Source organism: Vanellus vanellus (assembly GCF_965231255.1).
Source record: "Vanellus vanellus genome assembly, chromosome: 2".
Taxonomy (NCBI): Eukaryota; Metazoa; Chordata; class Aves; order Charadriiformes; family Charadriidae; genus Vanellus; species Vanellus vanellus.
Window position 1 is genome coordinate 30789364 of NC_138906.1, and position 18354 is coordinate 30807717.

At 35.7% G+C, this 18354-nt stretch overlaps 1 protein-coding gene across 6 annotated transcripts in view; it reads left to right on the forward strand.

The window, feature by feature from the left end:
- The window catches only part of PHF14 (PHD finger protein 14), a gene marked incomplete at its 5' end in the record, with an annotated part of 172270 nt that overhangs the window by 25754 nt on the left and 128162 nt on the right, over positions 1 to 18354 (forward strand). For 5 of the 6 annotated variants that reach the window (XM_082499539.1, XM_082499538.1, XM_082499541.1 and 2 more), the window contains 4 exons: positions 3041 to 3200; positions 11083 to 11194; positions 13464 to 13601; positions 15493 to 15639. In XM_082499539.1, the coding sequence (XP_082355665.1) occupies positions 3041 to 3200; positions 11083 to 11194; positions 13464 to 13601; positions 15493 to 15639 (557 nt within the window). The remainder of the gene's footprint in view (positions 1 to 3040; positions 3201 to 11082; positions 11195 to 13463; positions 13602 to 15492; positions 15640 to 18354) is intronic. The other variant, XM_082499540.1, reaches the window with a different exon arrangement.

Sequence of the window (18354 nt, forward strand, 5' to 3'; positions counted from 1 at the left end):
TTATTTCACTATTTATATACCTTAGTCCTAAGTTGTCCTAGAAAGTAAACTCTCCAGACGTATTATGTAGAGTTCAGACTTATTTTGGAGCATAGTGAAATTGGTCCATACTACTGCTCAGCCGAGAACAATTACGAAGTATCTTCTCTGAAACCTTGCGCTGAAGTCTTTTTTTCCTCCTGGTGAAAGGTATTGATCTGATATATGCGTGTATAAAAAGCTACCACTGAGTGCAGCCTTTTTGTTCCTTACGTGGCTTCGTAGCAAACAAGGTTTTGTATTGCAGCGTTGATTCTGTAGCTTTATTTGCCAGGGTACGCTGAGTTGGTGGTGGTCTTACGGGCTGGATTTCCTTTCCTTTAGCTCTGTTGTGGACAAGATTGTTTGGATGTATTTATCAGTAATGAATAACGGTAATCTAGTCTTATTTTCTCCAGCTAATGACACCTATTTGCTGGTTGTAACAGTATGGTGTTTAGATTTTGCTAACTGGCTGTTAGGGAAAAGAGTAAATGCCTCCTTTGTCTGTTAGAGGTCTTAAAGTCTTTAAAGCTGTCACTAAGACTTCGGTACAAATTGGGACAAAATATTTGGGTTAAAAATCCAGACAATCTTTTTATCTGCTTGAAAAAAGGACCTAGATTTGCATTGTTATAGAAACAATGTTTGACATCAACACCTATGATAAGGATGGAAATAATTGGCACACATTTGTGTCATTTTCTAGGAAGAAATAAAAAAAAAAATCAGGTATAAATGACTGATAAGTATAATTAGGCAACTATTTCAGAATGAAGGTAAGATGATTTGGGGAAGTCACCATTCTAATTTTAGCAGGCTGATGGCACTGAGGTTAGAAAAGCAAATACTTTCAATTGGTGAACAAGCATCAATGTTTGAAAGAAAGTGATTTTATTTTGGCATATGGATTGACAAGAGTGTTATTGCTTCTACAGTGTTAAGTAATTTTTAGTAAGTACATATAGGAAAATGTTAATATGTTAAGTCTGTAGGAATTACAAAAAGCTTAATTATTCATCAGCTCTATGTTATCAATGGGCTGTGTGTTTGTACAGTAATGTAATTGCTTAAAAGTAGCTTCACTGGCATGTGTTCAAGATTGTGTTATTAGAACTTAAAAAATGACTTTCTGGAATACTACCTGAAGCTGGTACCATGTTATAAAGATAATTGAGTTACTTTATGCGTGAGCTATGTGATTTTTTTATATACCTAATGAAACTCATCTGTGAATGCACTTCTGTGCTTTATTTGTCCTTTGAATCTGGAATACTTTTAAAATGAAAAGAAACATTCTGGCTTCTTATTTTAATTCTTATTGATGAACCTCATTCTGTAATGGAAGAGTATATTTCTTAAACGGTTCCTACAGTGTTATTGCTTATTTCATGAATGTAGTTTTAGTCTATTATGCAAAGCTCTCTTTCTGTCACAAGGGGAGTTAGAGCACTGTTGCTATTTTATTACAGTCAGTGGGTAATGAACCAAAGTAACAAATCATGTTGCTATTTAATTGCAGAATTCAATAATTTAACTGTTCTGCAAGCACAAATGTTGACTTGATCGCTTTTTTTGACAAATAGCTGAATTTAATCTTTTAGTGAAGTCCCTACTGTGTTTTAAGTGTTGACAATGAAATCATATTTTTCTCTTACAGAATAAGATAAATGTTCAAAATGTGGCATATGCAGAAATACAGTTTTGTGATGATAAGCTTTAAGATTTTCCTTTTTGTCATTTGCAGTCGTAATGATACTACTCTTATTCTTTTGCAAAAAGTAAATAACAAGCTTCTAAGTCACTTTAAAAATAATGTTTTCCTAAATTTGTGGTGATTAAGCATACATAGATACCTTAACAATCACAAGAAATACAGTGGATATACCAAAGAAGAGTGGAGAAACTGAATGATTGAGTTTAGCCATAATTTAAAACCAGGTAAAAATTAGAATGGTAATTGATGAAGTATATTACTTTCTTCTGAGCAGTTGGGTGTCTCAAAACTGTCAGTCTGTGCTCTGCAAACTGTAATTCAGTTTTGAAGTTACAGAAAGTCTTTTAAGCTCAGTTCTACAAGCCTTAAAGTATGCAAATAGTGTATTCCCTTGATTTGGATGCTGAATGCAAAATGGAAAAGTGGAGTTGCATATTTGTTGACTGGATACTACTGGCATAATCAACCTCTGGAAAAAAAAAAACAAAAAAAACCCAAACCAACCAAAACCCCAAACCAAAGAACCCAACCTGGAAATAATGTTCATTTTCAGAGTAGGGAGAAGGAGGAAGATAGGAGTATCCAAGAGAAGCCTTCAGGTGCTCATAAATCTGCAATCTGACCCATGATACACATGGATTCTTCACTTGGTGCTAGTATTCAAAAAAACATGTTACAATTTGAGTTAGACTGTTGATCCAACTGAAAGCAGACTTCACAGGTTGCGTGGGAAGATAGGTAGCTCAATATAAGCACTAGACCTGCCACAGTGGAGGAGTGGGATATGGTATATATGTTCTTATAGGATAATAATAAAGGAATGAAGACCTGTTCTTGTAAATATCTCCATAAAATAGTGTAATTGATCAGTGTTTTATTTTGGTTTTTAAAACTTCCCTTAGCTTGTTGCATTGAACTTGAAATATATTTCTTTGTTTGAAAAAATGCTTTGAGTTTTTCTCAGTCTTTGTTGGTGCTTTAAGTCTGGTTTTCTTACTTTCCTTCTTAATGGATAGTCTGGAAGAACACCAAGCATTGCTAAAAGAATGAAGTAAAACAGCCTTTTTCCTTTTTCTTGTTTTTCAGTTATAATCTAATACAGTCACATAAAATAGATCACTTAGAATTAGGGTCTCTTTAAAATGTAAACTTTGCACTAGAGATAATCTGCAAAAATATTGTAAGCTTTCTTGGGACTTTCAGTGTCATTCCTCTGAATGTGTATGCGTGTATGTTTCCTGTTGAAATCATAAGTGAACAACTGTCTACTTTTCTTATATTGGTCTTCCATTTTTTTATGTTTAGGTTGCTATGGTGTTGATGGAGAGAGTGACTCTATCATGAGCTCAGCTTCAGAAAATTCCACCGAACCTTGGTTTTGTGATGCATGCAAATGTGGTGTCACACCTAGTTGTGAATTGTGTCCTAACCAGGATGGGATCTTCAAGGAGACTGATGCAGGCAGGTAAGATTGAAGAAGCATTGGTTTGAATTTAATGTCAGGTTTTGCCCTAGTCTGTTTCTGTAGGAGACAGTGTCATAAATTAAACTTTGTCGTTGACGTCCTTCTCTCTCTCACCTCACTTTTGAGTTGAGTACTCTTTGGATAGTCAATCACCTAATTTTTTGTGCACTCCTAATATTCTTCATGCCTATTATAATATTAGGAAGATGTTGTCCTAAGGTGAATTTGAGCATGAAGATTTATGGGCCTATGAGCAAAAGATATACCTAGGTGAAACACAGATCACCATTTACTTCGGGGCTAATAAATCCTGTTCTTCAGTATGAAATCACATGTATTGTTATATGTATATAGATGTCTTATTAGATACACTAGAAGACCTTTCTTTGTTCCTTTGAACTATTTGTGTGATGCATCTTTTTTAACAAAAAAAAACATACTAGTGACAGGGATGGGAGTCTTGAAAGAGAAACGTTTGGGTTTATTTGTGGTTGTTTTTCTTTTTTTTTTTTTTTTTTTTTTTTTGTCAGGAATGCAGTTTACATTTAAACAAAAAGGTTTCCTGTGTGGAGGAAATTAATATCCCGGAAACTCTTACTCAGTATTCAGACATCTGTAAGGATAATGGCATGAAAGACTTCTCTCACTTAACCAATGGCTTCAACTCTTGAAAGTGGGGACTGGGGATCAGAAACCTAAGAAAAAATGTGTAGTTGTTTTGGGTTTGCTCAATTTGGAGGTTGCAGTGAGAAAAGCAGGGCTTGAGTCCCTTGAGCTTCACTGCTGAATAGTGGTACTATGTTGTAGCAAGGACAGCTGGTGGGGCTAGGGGTTCTCTGACAGCGACTGAGGTTGTAGTGTTTGGTATCTGCCGTCAATCACTGCAGAATTTCAGCATGTGTTCTGCTAGTTCAATTTAATCAGCTGCCAGAAAGCTGCATTTTATGTCTTGCTAGTATTGTGCTTCTTTCATGGGTAATCCTGCAGAGTAGCAGAACACCGTGTTCTTCTTTAGTTAGTAATGCCGCAAAAAAGAATGATGAAGTCTGCAGCAGAGGGGGAAGACACCTTCCAGACTTCTTGTCATATCTGACTGGGAGAAGTATGCAGCTATTGGGAGAATCAAAGCACGTGCTCCATTTGAAGGAAGGAAAAGTAGACATTATCCTTTCTGTAGTATTCTGTTTCATGCAAGGTAAAGTCGCTGCAACCTTGTACACATTCTGCTCAAGTCTGTTGACTTTCAAGTATGGGGATAGTGGGGGGACAACTCCATGCTGCTTTTTAGGAGAGCTAAGAACTGGGTGTCACTGATGTCATGTAATGGAAAAGAGTAACAAAATTATGTTGAAGTTGTGCTTAAGGTAGTGAGACAGGTCTAGTATATTATGATTATTTTGAGTCATGAAAATTACATTCTTAATTTTTGAGACTATGCTTCACTTTGATAATTTCCAGTAGAGATGGGCTTTTTAGGTTGGAGTTCAGGCTTAATTTGAGAGTAAGTGGATTAATTCCTAGGTGCTATTTTCCATTCCAGTCACATTTGGAAAATAAATTAAGATTTAGTTATTAATGGTAACTAATTTTCTATAGTAAAGGAGGGAGCAGGATTATCAGTGATGCGTGATTTATGTCTAGTGTTACTGTTTATTGGTGGGTAGGTTTGTGTGTGGTTTTTTTTTTGTTTGTTTGTTTTAAACCATTGCAATTAAGTTATTTTTCCATACATTTTACAGTTATATAAATTACAGATGTGTGGTAATATACAAAGCTTTCAGATGCTGGGCCTGTCATAAGCTTTTAATTGATGATGTTGACACAGGAAGGCAATAATTAGTTGGTAAGGCTGTTCAGTGGAAAAAGAAGCTTTCTTAATCCTCTTTCAACGTATCTGTTTGAGATGTAGGAATATGAAAGTCTGCAGACATATCTTACTGATGATAATGGATGAGTCGGAAAGAATCCAGTTAAATATTCAGTATTAGTACAAATACTTTAAGTACTTTAAAATTCAGAAATGTCCACATGTGTTACTGTAAAACCTGTGTTTTTTAATATGAATGCGTAGACACATTGCTATTTATACTTAGCTGTGTATTTTGGAACAAAATCGTTTGTATTAGCAGATTGCAAAGTATAACCATGCCCTTGCTCTTTCTTCACCCACTGGTTGGTAGTGGTCTTCATGGTTTTCTCTACTCATTGTGAATAGTTCCCTAGTTAGACTTCTGCAAACACTAGGACGTGAGTTAAGATGAAGTAAAAGTTTAATCTTATCATCTGTTTTAGTAAGCTTTTGCATATATTATCACTTAAGTATACAGGTGTCTTATAATGTGTGCATAAGCATATCCATAGCTGTCTTCTTTTTCCCCCTTTTTTCCCCAGTTGTTTGCTCTTGTTGGTTATGTGGGTTTTTTTTTGTTCGTGGGGTGGGTGTTTTTTTTTTGGTTTTGGGTTGTTTTGTTTTTTTTTTTTTTGTACTTTCCAGTCTTACACAGACTTTACTTTAATGATCTGGTCCTGCTGTCATTAAAAACTCAGCAGGGCTCAGGATGGTGTTTTGGAGAGCTTTTTTTGATATACTCTGTTGTCTGTCTTCAGAAAAGTAAATACAGTATTAAAATGTCATAAGTTGATTCAAGCTTTGTGGATTAAATTGTACATGCCCTTGCATTTCTCCCTTAGTTTGTATTTTTTCCTGATAGCAAAAAAAAAATTGAGTTTGTGTTGGGAATAAAGAGATAACGAGGGTATTCATAACTCTGCACTTTGACCACTGGATGCAGATGCTAGCAATAACCTTTGGAGGCACCTACCTTTCTCCACTGAGTATATATTGAGCTTAGCTTCTCAATTCGTAGCTGACATGCATTTTAAAGATATACATACAGCATGTAAAAGAAATCTTTTTTCTCCCTTCACGTCATCTATAAAGGGGAAACCATGAAAGTAGAAGAAAATACTGTGCTATTTAAAAAAAAAAAAAAAAAAAAAGTTACACAAGTGAGTCAGGATTTGTAGTGAATAATTTTGACCCCATAGAAGCAGTTGTGCTTTTTTTTAAATACTTCTGGAGTTCAAATACTCAGTTTCTGGTCTGTCTTAGTTAGGTTCAACAGCATCTGTGTGTCTCCCATATAGAGCTGTTACACGATGAAACAAATTGTACTTCTCAGTTCTGTTTTCTATCTGAATAATAATGCTGCCATATGGAAAAAATGTTTTTAAAGACTAAAGTCAACTATCTAACTGTTAGGAAATTTGAGAATCAATATCATGTGGCAGATTTTATTTCAGCCTTTTTATTCCTGTGTTCTATAAGGCAGTTACATACACTAGATATGTAATTTCTCACATAACCATAATAGAAACTACAGTCAACATTTTAGAAATTGCTTAGATTTCTTTTTGTAAAATGGTAGTATGCTTTTGGTTAATGTAGAAGTGTTTTCTCTGTGACACCGGTTCTCTGTGCAGGAGTACATGCATGCTTTGGTCATCATGGGCATTAACACATTAATTTATTATCGTTATTACTGTATTTTTACCTGCTAGATAATGTGATATGGCTATTGTGAATAATTTTAACTTTATTTTCCCAGATGAATAGAGCTTGTGCTAGAAAAAGCAAATTCTACTATGTCAAAATGCCCGTGCTCTCTTTCTTTCTCTCATTTATTTACAAATTTGAATTCTCAAGGGTAATGGGACACTGCAGACTACGGGTAGGATCTTGGGGCAGGCAATGTCCATTATGTTTTCATTGTACTCAGTAAACTGCAACCCAATTCAGTCCTTTTCTTGAAATATTAGTAGAGAGAGACTACTGAATAACAATCCCTTAACTCACCATTGCTCTCCTTGATCCCCTTATCACCTTTTTAAAAGAAATTCTTCATATGCATCAGTGCTGGAAATTACAGAAACCAAACCTATTCAGTTTCTTTTCATAATCAAGGTGGAATAATTTCTCTGTTCCTATGTGAAAGGTGAATCATTAGAATAATGAAGTGCTTAATTTCTCAGCAGAAGCCTTTTCACATTAACCTCTCAGTTTCACAAGCATAAATGTGAATTTATGAAATTTTATTTCTCAAAATGCATTATCCAAGAATATGAATTCTGTCCTTGTTTCAGTATGGAGTTTTTCTTCTTCCCTAATCAGCATCTGTCATCATCGCTCCAAGCTAAATGGATGGTAAAGTAACAAGGAAGATTATTCTTCTTTGATTACCCAATTTGTCTTAATTACAAGCTTCTAAAACATGTGCAGCTAAACAAATGAGCAGGAAAATATTTAGAACTGGTATTAAAAGCAGCTGAAATGGCTTCAGCTGTGAACTTGACTGACTTGTGTATGTTTTTTAATAAAGATTCAGGTCTGAGTTCGCCTATAGGTGGTTAAAGAAATGAGGCACTTGTGTGCCAATCACACTGAAATGGCAGTTTAAATCTGTAATACTGCAATACTTGGGTGACATGTACTAAAACATTTTTGAGAAGGTCAGTGTGAAGCAAGCAGCCAGCTGTTGGGTTTATCACAGATAAACTCCTACAGAGCGCAGCAGCATTTAATACACCAGTGGAGCATGAAAAAACTGTGCAAATTAAATTGAGAAGCAGCTGCTTGTAGAAGATGTGTATCTTTATATTGAACTTTGGTGGGTACATTTAGGAGGCTGTATTAAAACTTGCTATCAACAATCTCCAACCAGAACCTTGGATTTTTATTAAGAATAGTAATTGTGGAGATGTGTAACTTCTGTTTATTCAAATTCATTCTATATAACATGTCTTAAATCAGTGGAAGGGTATAGAAAAGAAGCCCTACAGAATTCAGATGGTTTTTATTTACAAACAAGCAGTCTCTTTATCTCCAAGTTACAGGTCTCATTCTGCATGTGGTATTTTGCTTTTTAAAAAAAAAAAAGTATTTTGATTTCTTTTGAAAACAAGTAGAGTAAGCTCATTTAAATGAAGTGTTTATTTTACTAAATGCATAATATTTACTAAAACACACATTTACACACACACACATGCTTTTTTGTAGACAGGTATTTCGTAGAGGTATGGTAGTGATTTAGGCCAAACTATTGCCAGTTTTGGATACAGTGTGGAAGGGCAGAGATGGTACCCAGGTGCTCCATTGCTCCCCTGCAGGAATATCTTGTTTAAACAAGTCTCCATTGCTTTTGTGGGGAAGCAGACAGAAGATGCACTTTTCATACAGTAATGAGAAGAATCCTACTTTTTTGCATATTATATTGTATTAAGTTAGGGGGTTGTGCTGCCGTGCTGGAGGTTTTATACTGTAATAAAAACAGCGATGAGCTTTACTCCCTATCTGAGCAGCAAGAAGTTTGTCAGAACACTTGAGTATCTCAGCTTGTTCTTTGGCAGCTAGCATGCTGTCATGTTTATACCGTGTTATTTAAAGATAAAGTTGTAACTCATCTTTAAACTTTAAGTTTTCTTTGAGTCTTCCATTAGCTACAGTGCTGTGACCAAACCGTTTTGTGGATGTGGAGAACCCGAGTAAAACCTGTAAAGTCAAAGCAATGCAGTTGTTGCATGTAAATGTGTATTTGCGATATACATTATTCTCATTGTTTTAAGTTTTTGTGTTTTAAAGGGTATTTATCACTTAGCATCTCAAACCCAAGTGATATAACAATAGGGTAAAAATTTGTTTCAAATACACAGGTGAAGGAGTCTTGTCAGATATGACACTATGGATCAGTCAGTGTTATGGCTTGTGTTAGATTTTACTGGGAAATTTCTTATAGAGTGAAGTGAGTTAATGGCTTCTAAGTAGTTTCTTACAGTTAGTGGGTTGTTGTTTTTTTTTCCTGTTATCCAGTTATTATCGTGGACTATTTTTAGGGAAAATCCTAAATAAACAGTTTGTCTACTGTTTTTTTTTTTTTTACATTGCAAGATCGTTGTTTCCTTTTGTAAAGACTCAAATGTGTATGTATTTTTGAGCTTGCTACTGAACCTTTCATATCTTGCTTTTTTTTTTGAATTTCTGTTTGGACATATGAGTCATATATAATTAACATGAAACTTAATAATTCTGAGTGTGTTGAATTCCAGCATTGTAGGTCTAAGGACCACTGATAAGAAACGTGCTGATTTGGGAAACATGGGAAATCAGGGTCACATGTAGCTCCTGATTAGTGTAACCGTCAGCTTCACTATTTCTCTCATGTGTAGACAGCCAGTTAATAACAGGTTAATAAACATGCTGTTTAAGTGCAGCTGAAGCCAGGATCTTATTGCTGTGGTCCCAATTGATTTTTTGATTTTTTTTTAACTGACGTACAAAACAAAGAGGAGGGAGAAGAGGTAGGGTAAACAGTTGCAGAAGATTGGAAAAAAAGAGCACAGCAGCATGTCTGCAGATTTAAGTAGGCGGTAACAGTTCTGTGCTGAACCCCTGGTATTTAAGGAGACTGGAAAATTGCAGTAAGTGGGTAACAAAGGAGCCAAGGGAAGAAGCGTTTCCAACATAATCATGAGTCTTCTTGAATACAGGGAGTAGATTCTATGATTCTGTTAGAACAGAAGTTCTGATCTTCACTAGTGACATATTTACTGTTAAACATTAATGACAGGGAAGATCACAAAGTGCTGAATTAATGTATCTGCTCAGGCTCAAACACAGGTTATTATAGCTCAGTTACGTCCAAAGTGTCGTCTTGTATCCCGTGTCATCTGGGAGCTCGTAGGTTCGAAGTGGTAGCTACACACCTCTGCAATTGTAAGGCTGTTTTCTTGAATCTTTTAAGATAACAGAAAGTAGCAGTCTTACCTTCTGTCTATGACAGTTTACTCCCACCTAGTGACTTAGCACGGGGTAGCAAATAGTTTCTGGAATTTTGATAAAACAGAAAGATTATTTTGGGGAGGAACACTTTGTTTTTGGAGTCATTTGCCTCAGTTGACTTGAGTTGTGCAGAACAGATTTTGAGTTTATCGGTAACGGATGGTTTGTGACAATAAGAGTTGGATCTTTGAGGAAGTGTTCGTTATGGAAGAAGAAGAAAATGTGTCTTCTGCTGCAAGGCTGTCTTCTGGTAACTGAGAGTTTGTGAAAATGTCTGTCAAAGGCAGACTCGAGGCTGAACCCTTTACCATTGTGTTGTATTTAATTACTAGACACTGAGGTCCAGATTCATGCTGTCTCATTTTGTGCCCCTCAGGGCTGAAGATTTAGACCTATTACCCTCCAGTTTGTTTATGGCCAGTGAAGAAGAGTACAGCTAAGTAACAGAAGTCTGTTCATCTGAGTTTCAGATAGGCATTTCTGTAATACAACTCATGTGCGTTTATAACTGAATGCAACTACTATCTCTGTTGCTTAAGACTAGTTAATTGTGGCGGTACTAACAGGTAACAACGCAAAGTCTGACGGATGCTGTGTTGTAAGTACTTCATAGCTATATTCCCAGAGCTCAGTGTTGCTGTGGCTACCTGTGTCATTTTGTTCCTCCCCTTCCCACCCTTTTACCCATCATGAAAGTATCCATCTGCCTTAAGTAATATCAAAATCTTTATATGTTTCGTGTTGCATGAAAAGCAATGCGGAGCCACACATGAGAGCCATCAGAACAGAAAGGTGATGGTAGCCCAGCCCTTGATCCAGACAGGCAGAGCAATCCCAGTGGCTTTGAAAAGCCTTACTCTGTGGTTCAGTGTGTGAGCTGCTGAATTCCAAATATGCATTCTGTCCCTGCTTCTGATGTACTTTCCTTCAAACATCTTCCTTCTAGCATCTGTAACATTTACAAGGTACTTTCAAGTCCGCAAATGGTGAGTATAATATAGGATGAAAATGTTGATAACGGTAACCTAATTTTGTCTGCTGTTTTAGGTGGGTCCATATTGTTTGTGCCCTCTATGTTCCAGGAGTGGCATTTGGAGATATTGACAAACTGCGGCCAGTAACGCTTACAGAAATGAATTATTCAAAGTATGGTGCCAAGGTAAGTTTAGAAGAGACATACTGTCAATGAATAGCTTTATTTTATATTTTTACATATAATAGAATAATATACATCTTCCCAACTTTATTTTTCTTGTTAATAGCAATTGCAGTGAGGTTTGGGACTAAAAATGAGATGAAGTTTGTTCATGGTTGTTAGAACTGTTGCTCTTCCCTCCCTCTTTCTTTCGATCTTCCTTATCGCTGTTCTCCATAATTTCTGTCACTGTTTTCCCCCTAATTTCCCATATTTTTTACGCAGATGCTAATTACTTTCTTTTAAAGTCAGTTAGTGGCAGATTGCCAGAATGTTGATGGAAAATGAAGAGGATTTATGGGATAAGAAATGGAAGGTTGGGTTGATTAAGAAAGCGACAGATGTACATTCAGTAAGAATTACTTTAGGGTCTATATAATTATAAGCTAGAATGCATACAAAAAGGTTGCTGCAAAGCAGTATTTAAAAAAAAAGAACCACAACTACATGGGGCCCTCAACTTGAACAGAAAAATGTCTCTAAAATTAAAATGGTTTTGCATGTAAATGTTTTCAATCCAGATCAAAAGTGATCATGCACAAACCATACAGAAAACCACTACAATGGACAGAGGGCAGCACTCAGTAATTTGCTAAATACTGTTTCTGTAGCTAATGGGGACAGTGTAGAGAAGCGATATTAATCAGGCTAATGTGAGTGAAGGTGGTTGTACTCCTGCTGCTGTAATGCTTCATTTGTACATAGTCAATTTCATTTTCTGGAATGTCAGTTTGTCAGGTTGAATGCTAAATGAAAATATATAGTATATTTTTAAAAATACATATAATATATAAAATAAATTAAAAGCCTTTGGATTGCCCGTGTGCAACGTATTTGTGTCAGGAGCATGTTCAGCGTGGGCCTGCCGAGGCATTTGGCATTGTTTGAAAATGTTTGTATAAAAATAAGTCAGAGCAAGCTCCCAAAGCTCTTCGTACGGTTGTTGCAATGATTCACACATTCTGTTTTTTATTATTAATGTGAGTGACATTAATAATAAGAGAATTTGGGCGTATTTTATTTCTGTGAGTAAGGTGAAAGTGAACCTCACAGATGAGGACTCATTACTCTCACAGAGCTGTAAACAAACTCTGTTTGCTGTTTCAAGTATGGAAGTTGCAGCTTGCTTAGCTAAATTTCTCCCTGCAAAATCAGCTTAACATAATATTCCTTTTCACTTCATTGCTTATCTGTTACATGTTTTTGTTGCACAGCTAAAGGGTGCCCTTCTATTGTCGTGTATGTGGTGTTTCAAGGCTCTTCAGCCACTGAGTTTTCTTTGCCATTCTTTTCTGTTGTTCTTTAACTTTCTGCATGGAGATATTTTCTGTAGGAGATACACAGCTTTGCTCTGTTTGGTGTGTGAGAGATTAAGAAATGCATGCCTGTATAATTTTATATCATCTTTATGCACTGGATAGCAGCACTGCTTAAGCAGCCCGTGCTCCTGTTTGCTTGTTCCTGCTTATGTACTCATCACTGTAGTTGCTGGCACAGCTATTTGGTGTGAATTTGTGGTGAAACAGACTGAGGAATTGATCTGGCTGAAAAATAAGTTTGGGTTTTTTTCCAGGTCACATTAGGAGATGTCAGTTTATTGTGTTGCAGAGGGTTGTGTCTAGAATGCACGTAGCTGAAGCCCTAGTGCAGTGTTTAAGTGAATCACAACCTCCTTTACTGATATTTACAGTTCTTGAGTATTTCTTTCTGCATTGTCATGCATTTGCTCCTCAGTTGTTGCTTATCAAAGGATATCTAAGTAATTATCTATGGTTTTCAGTCATCCAGAGCACTGCTCTCTTTTTTTTTTTTTTTTTTTTTTTTTTTGTATGTTTGTCCTCTGAACTTGTTGAACAATTGAATTTTTGCTGATCTGCAATGTTGTTTTTTACCATACTTACATAATTATGTGTGAATTGCGCGGGTGGTATTCAGTTGTTGCTCTGAAGGGGAATAAAAGACGTGGAAGTTCCTATAAAAATTCATCCAACATGCTGTTCAGGTTGTTTAAGCACTTTTCTATTGCTAGTTGAAAATTAAATCAATAGTGGGGGTTGGGAAGGAGTGAAGTTTTAATTAGTGTCAGCTGTCAGCAGCATAGTTGGTTTCCATACCACACAGGAATAAACCTACCTGTTTGGTTTTTATATGTAAGATGTAAATTATCAAATATTAGGCAAGACACACCTGGAATATTTACCGTGGCATTTTCTACTCTTTTTTTTTTATAAAGGAATGCAGTTTTTGTGAAGATCCTCGTTTTGCCAGAACTGGTGTATGCATTAGTTGTGACGCTGGGATGTGCAGAGCTTATTTCCACGTGACCTGCGCTCAGAAGGAAGGCCTCCTCTCAGAAGCAGCAGCAGAAGAGGTAGCTATGGAAAGGATAGAGTAAGAGTTGTATCAAAAGCTTGTGAAGGTGACCTGAAATTGTGCCTTTTTTGCTCGCTTACTCTGAGCAAAGTTTTTGTAAATTGGTAGCAAGTCATAGGCCCAGTAAACAGACTGTCTGGGGAGTGGTCTTTGTTCACCAAATTGTCCAACTCTGAGCACCTTTTGAAATGGCCTCGAAAAAGGGATAGAGAAGGTTAACACAGAAGTTGTCTTAATAGACTATCAGTCAATACAGACATGAATTCTAACTAATTCTTGAACTTCACCTAGGTTGACATACTTACCTAGCTCTTTATGTAGTATAGGAATCTCTGTTTCATACCAGATAGGACTGTCTTGAGAAATTAACTACATTTCCAATGCCTTTTTTCATGCATGTTTTCCAGTATTTTCAAATTGCAGTACAGGTATATGACTTTCCTTGTGGTAACATTAATCTCAGGAATCAGAATGAAAAGCAAACATTTATAACATACTAACTTTGTAATATCTGTTAGTACCAGTTTTTTTCCCTGTAATATGGTTGAAGCAATTAAGATTTGAAGCTCCTACTTCTGAATTCATTTTTATGCTGTAAATACTTTTAGTTTGCCAAATTTCATCCTAATATGTATCATTTGGATTAAGCCTGTTGTGTTCATAGCTGCACAATTTAACTTCTTATTGCCTTAGGAAGTACAAAAACAAGTGTTATTTACACTACTGACGTCGACACTTTTGTTTCTGAAAACAGCGGACCACTAAGTGGTTCTTAAAGGAATCACAAAATACTTTCTTCTGTGAGACTGATAAATAGGAAGATAGCACAATTACCTCCTTGTTGTTGTCCCTAATAAATTACGTAGAATGTTGATTCTTCAAACACTCTGAGAATTTCTTCTAGGCATATGCATTTACTTGCTTTTCCACCTTAAAATTTTGTTGTGTCTTTTCTGTAACCAAAATATTTTTAATTAAGGCCTCACACAACCTAATTTTAGGGTGCTGCTAATTTTTGGAAGTTGTCACAAACTCTGAAAATCTAGATCCAGATAAAATATTGTTGTAAGAAAAGCCTGCATGGATTTTATCAGTCTGTGTTTTATAGGTGGAGTAAAGGAAAATTTGATAAGCAAATTATTTATTAATATTTTTATTACTTTATGAAGGAAGACTGTTTTAAGCTTTTCTTCTTAGTCTGTAGATTTACGATGATGTTTGTACACCTTTGAAAATATATTAGCAATGAAATATACTTCTCAAACCGTTTCTCCTCATGGCTCAGACGTTTGTAGCCTGCTTGCAAGGTTTGCAAGTGCTAAAAGTTGCTATAAACTTACAGCCATGTTAATGTGAAGATCTGGTAGAGCAAAGAATGAAAAATGGAAAAAAACATAATCCGAGAGATAATAAATCATTTGAGGGTATAGCCACATTTGGGAAATCCTTTGAGAAAACCAAATATATTGCCTTTGGTATTATTCGGAATTGTTAATCCCTTGTAGGATATAATGCAAAAGACATAGTGAAGCAACAGGAAGTTAACAATATATGTTAGAAGTTAAATGGATTTGTACTTAGGAATTTCTTCTGCTGTTTTTTTTCTGGGAATGAGAAAGAAGGACAGGGATTGAACAGAAGAGAGTTAAATAGTTAACGCATTTAAAAATGTTTAGGGTCACGCAATGAAAACAGTGGAAAAACACTTCATATGGTAAATTACATCAATGTGTCAAAATTGATTTAGAAACATACATACTCGTTGTTTTTAAAAACATGTCTATTTGGACATGTGAACTGATTGCCAGATGTTTGTGCTGTTCAGAGCCTTTTGGCCTTGTATGTCTTACTTTATTTTCATTCCTTCCCCTTTGTTTTCTCTGAAACAGGATATAGCTGACCCTTTTTTTGCTTATTGTAAACAGCATGCGGACAGGTTAGACAGAAAATGGAAGCGGAAGAACTACTTGGCATTACAATCTTACTGTAAAATGTCTTTGCAGGAAAGAGAAAAACAGCTCTCTCCAGAAGCTCAGGTATTGTATTCATGAGACAAATGTGTCTGTATTAATCATCCGTGTTAGACAAGAAAGAAATGAAGAGGATGGGAAATTGTTATTAAAGTAGGAAATAAAATGTGAAATATAAGATGTGCATGGTCATTTAACAAAGTGGTGAATTATTTGTAGGGTTTGGTCTCTAAGAACAATTCTCAATAAACTATTTATCAAATAGAGATATGAATGATTGTTTGAATTAAAAATACTTCTTTGGTTTTGTGGCAAAACGTTGGTAATTGCATTTTCATTGTAATTCATAATTTTGTTTAGCATTTTCTTCAAGGTTCTTAACAAAAGAAGACAGTCAGACTAGGCATATTTCTACATCCAAGTTCAGTAAAAATCCACTTTTCCCTTAGTAATACCTTGAACTTGGCAGAAGAGTTTAGCTTGCCTAAAATTTGTTCTTGTTAGATCCTTTTCACTTTTGTAGGCCTAAGTGGAATTATATGTGCTGGGTGTTTTTCATAGTAAAGGTTTCCTAGAAAAAATATTATGTGGGTGGAGAAACTGAGTCTGTGAGGCTGAGTGGAAGTTTTCTGAAAATCTTAGGCAACGTCTATGTGACTGTCTAGTGGCACATCCATGTAAAACTATTAATTACTGCATAAGCTCAACTGATAAATGTCCTGTTGATATAAAGGTTTCAGTCTTTCTGAGGGAATCTGTGTACTTTGATATGTTTTAATCTGTGCACTTTATTATTGCTTCGGATTCTGAGGGATTTATGGCATACTTTGCTTTCACTGCTCAGGCTGAACTTATTCTGTGAGAAAATCATACCTGTGTAGAAAAGGAGCTTGTTATCTGAATGAATCCTGGCTAATTTGTTGTAGAAAGTAGCAGATGCTGTATATAATAGAGGGCAGTTATAGGAGAGAAATAATTGCTTTTTTTTCTGTAGATTAATGATCAGAAATAAATCTTCATTTCATCAAACTTTTTATTTAAAAAAATCACACCTTTCTAGTTCTTCATAGGAGAAGTTTTTCATAGTTCTTATTTGAATAGGAAAAGAAAATATTAATTTAAAATTACCTATGCAGCTGAGAATCAATATGAGCGAACTGTTATTGTAGAAGAATTTTGAATAAAATATTTCTATGGGGTATTGAGCTTCACGTGGCTTGATTTAAAACTGGTTACGTAATTCTTGCTGAATACGCTCAGCTCTCAGTTATGTGAAATGCACCTATGTAGTGGAGGGATCACAATAATGTGAACATTACCCAACATAATGGTAAGCGCTGGTTGTACAAAATCACTTTGGGTGCAACAGGGCTTATTAGCTCTGCTTCCAGGCACTTGCAATGCTGATAAGTTCCAAGCATTTCCCTCTCTTCCTCCTCTTTCTCCCAAAGCAAAACCTTGCACATTTTTTTAATCTAAATTATTTGGATTAAATGTTTGGAAACTGAAAGAATGAATGCTGAAAACTGCAGGAGGAGTTACTTGACATGGTGTCATAGGCACCTTGATACAAATTTGATGGCTTCTGTACATTTTGTAAAACCACTTGATTTTACTATTGATGGCTCTGGTGTTGTACGAGTTTGCATTAATATTGTGTGTCTGCCTGAGTTTACGTCAATGGAAACAGATTGGAGGCTTGAAAAATACATTTCCATGTCCAGTTGTTTGTATTGGGATTTTATGAAGTAATTGTTTGAATCGTTTCTGTGACTTTTTAGAAATGCAGAAGTGTAAGGGATACTTAATACACACTAGAAATGTCTTACTGGGGAGTTGACACAAAGTACATATAAATTCACCCCTTACCATATGTTGTCTGCATGAGGAAGTTAAAATCCCACCAGTAAATTCAATCATCTCTGTTAAATTAGGATTTTGTCTGAGAAATAAGAATCTTGAGACAGCTTAGTCTGGGAAAAATATTAAGTAAATATATATATAGTGTTTGTATATATGTATGTACTCAGAAAAACTCACTTCCAGGGGTGTTTGTAGGCTTAAGTAAGGTTTACAAACATTGAACTAACATAAATAAGTATGCAGTTGTACAAGTAATTTATCTGGTATTCTGAAAGTGGATTTTTGAGGCAGGCTTTTGAAGGAGAAAAAATGGATATTTGGAGCTTTTTAGCCCAGACAGGAATAACTAAGCCAATGGTCTGGCAAATCTTGTGGCCCAAGAAAGTAAATCCCTCTAAAGAATATAATATATAAAGCTGTCTAGGACTGTTATGGATTGTTGGAAGATGTTCTACATTGAAAAACTTTTTTTATATCAATAATGGAAATGTGCATTCCTTGAGTAAAGTGTATACTTGAGCTCAGGTTTCCATTGAGACATTAGTCTTTTTAATGTCATCTGTTTATACAGCTGTATGACATCTTAAATGATGCCAAGGGTTTCAGAACTGAGCATGTAATCAGTGAAGAAGTGTCTTAGCTGAGGAAGCTGTAAACTGTTCTTGGTCCCTCTAGTGGAGCATAAAGCACGGCGGTGGCTGTGGGTGGATCTGTTGCTTGCTGCTCTGGGTCCAAGAAAAAAGCCCTTGGGGTCAGAGCTGGCCTGCAAGCCACATTTGTTGTGTTTCTTGGTCATTAATATTCAAGACTTAGTAAGGTAATGTGTGTTAAACTCTCTGTGTTATTACCTTCAGCAATGGTATTTGTAATCAGAGATGTTCCGTAACTACAGCGTGTATATACACGTGCACTTTTTTG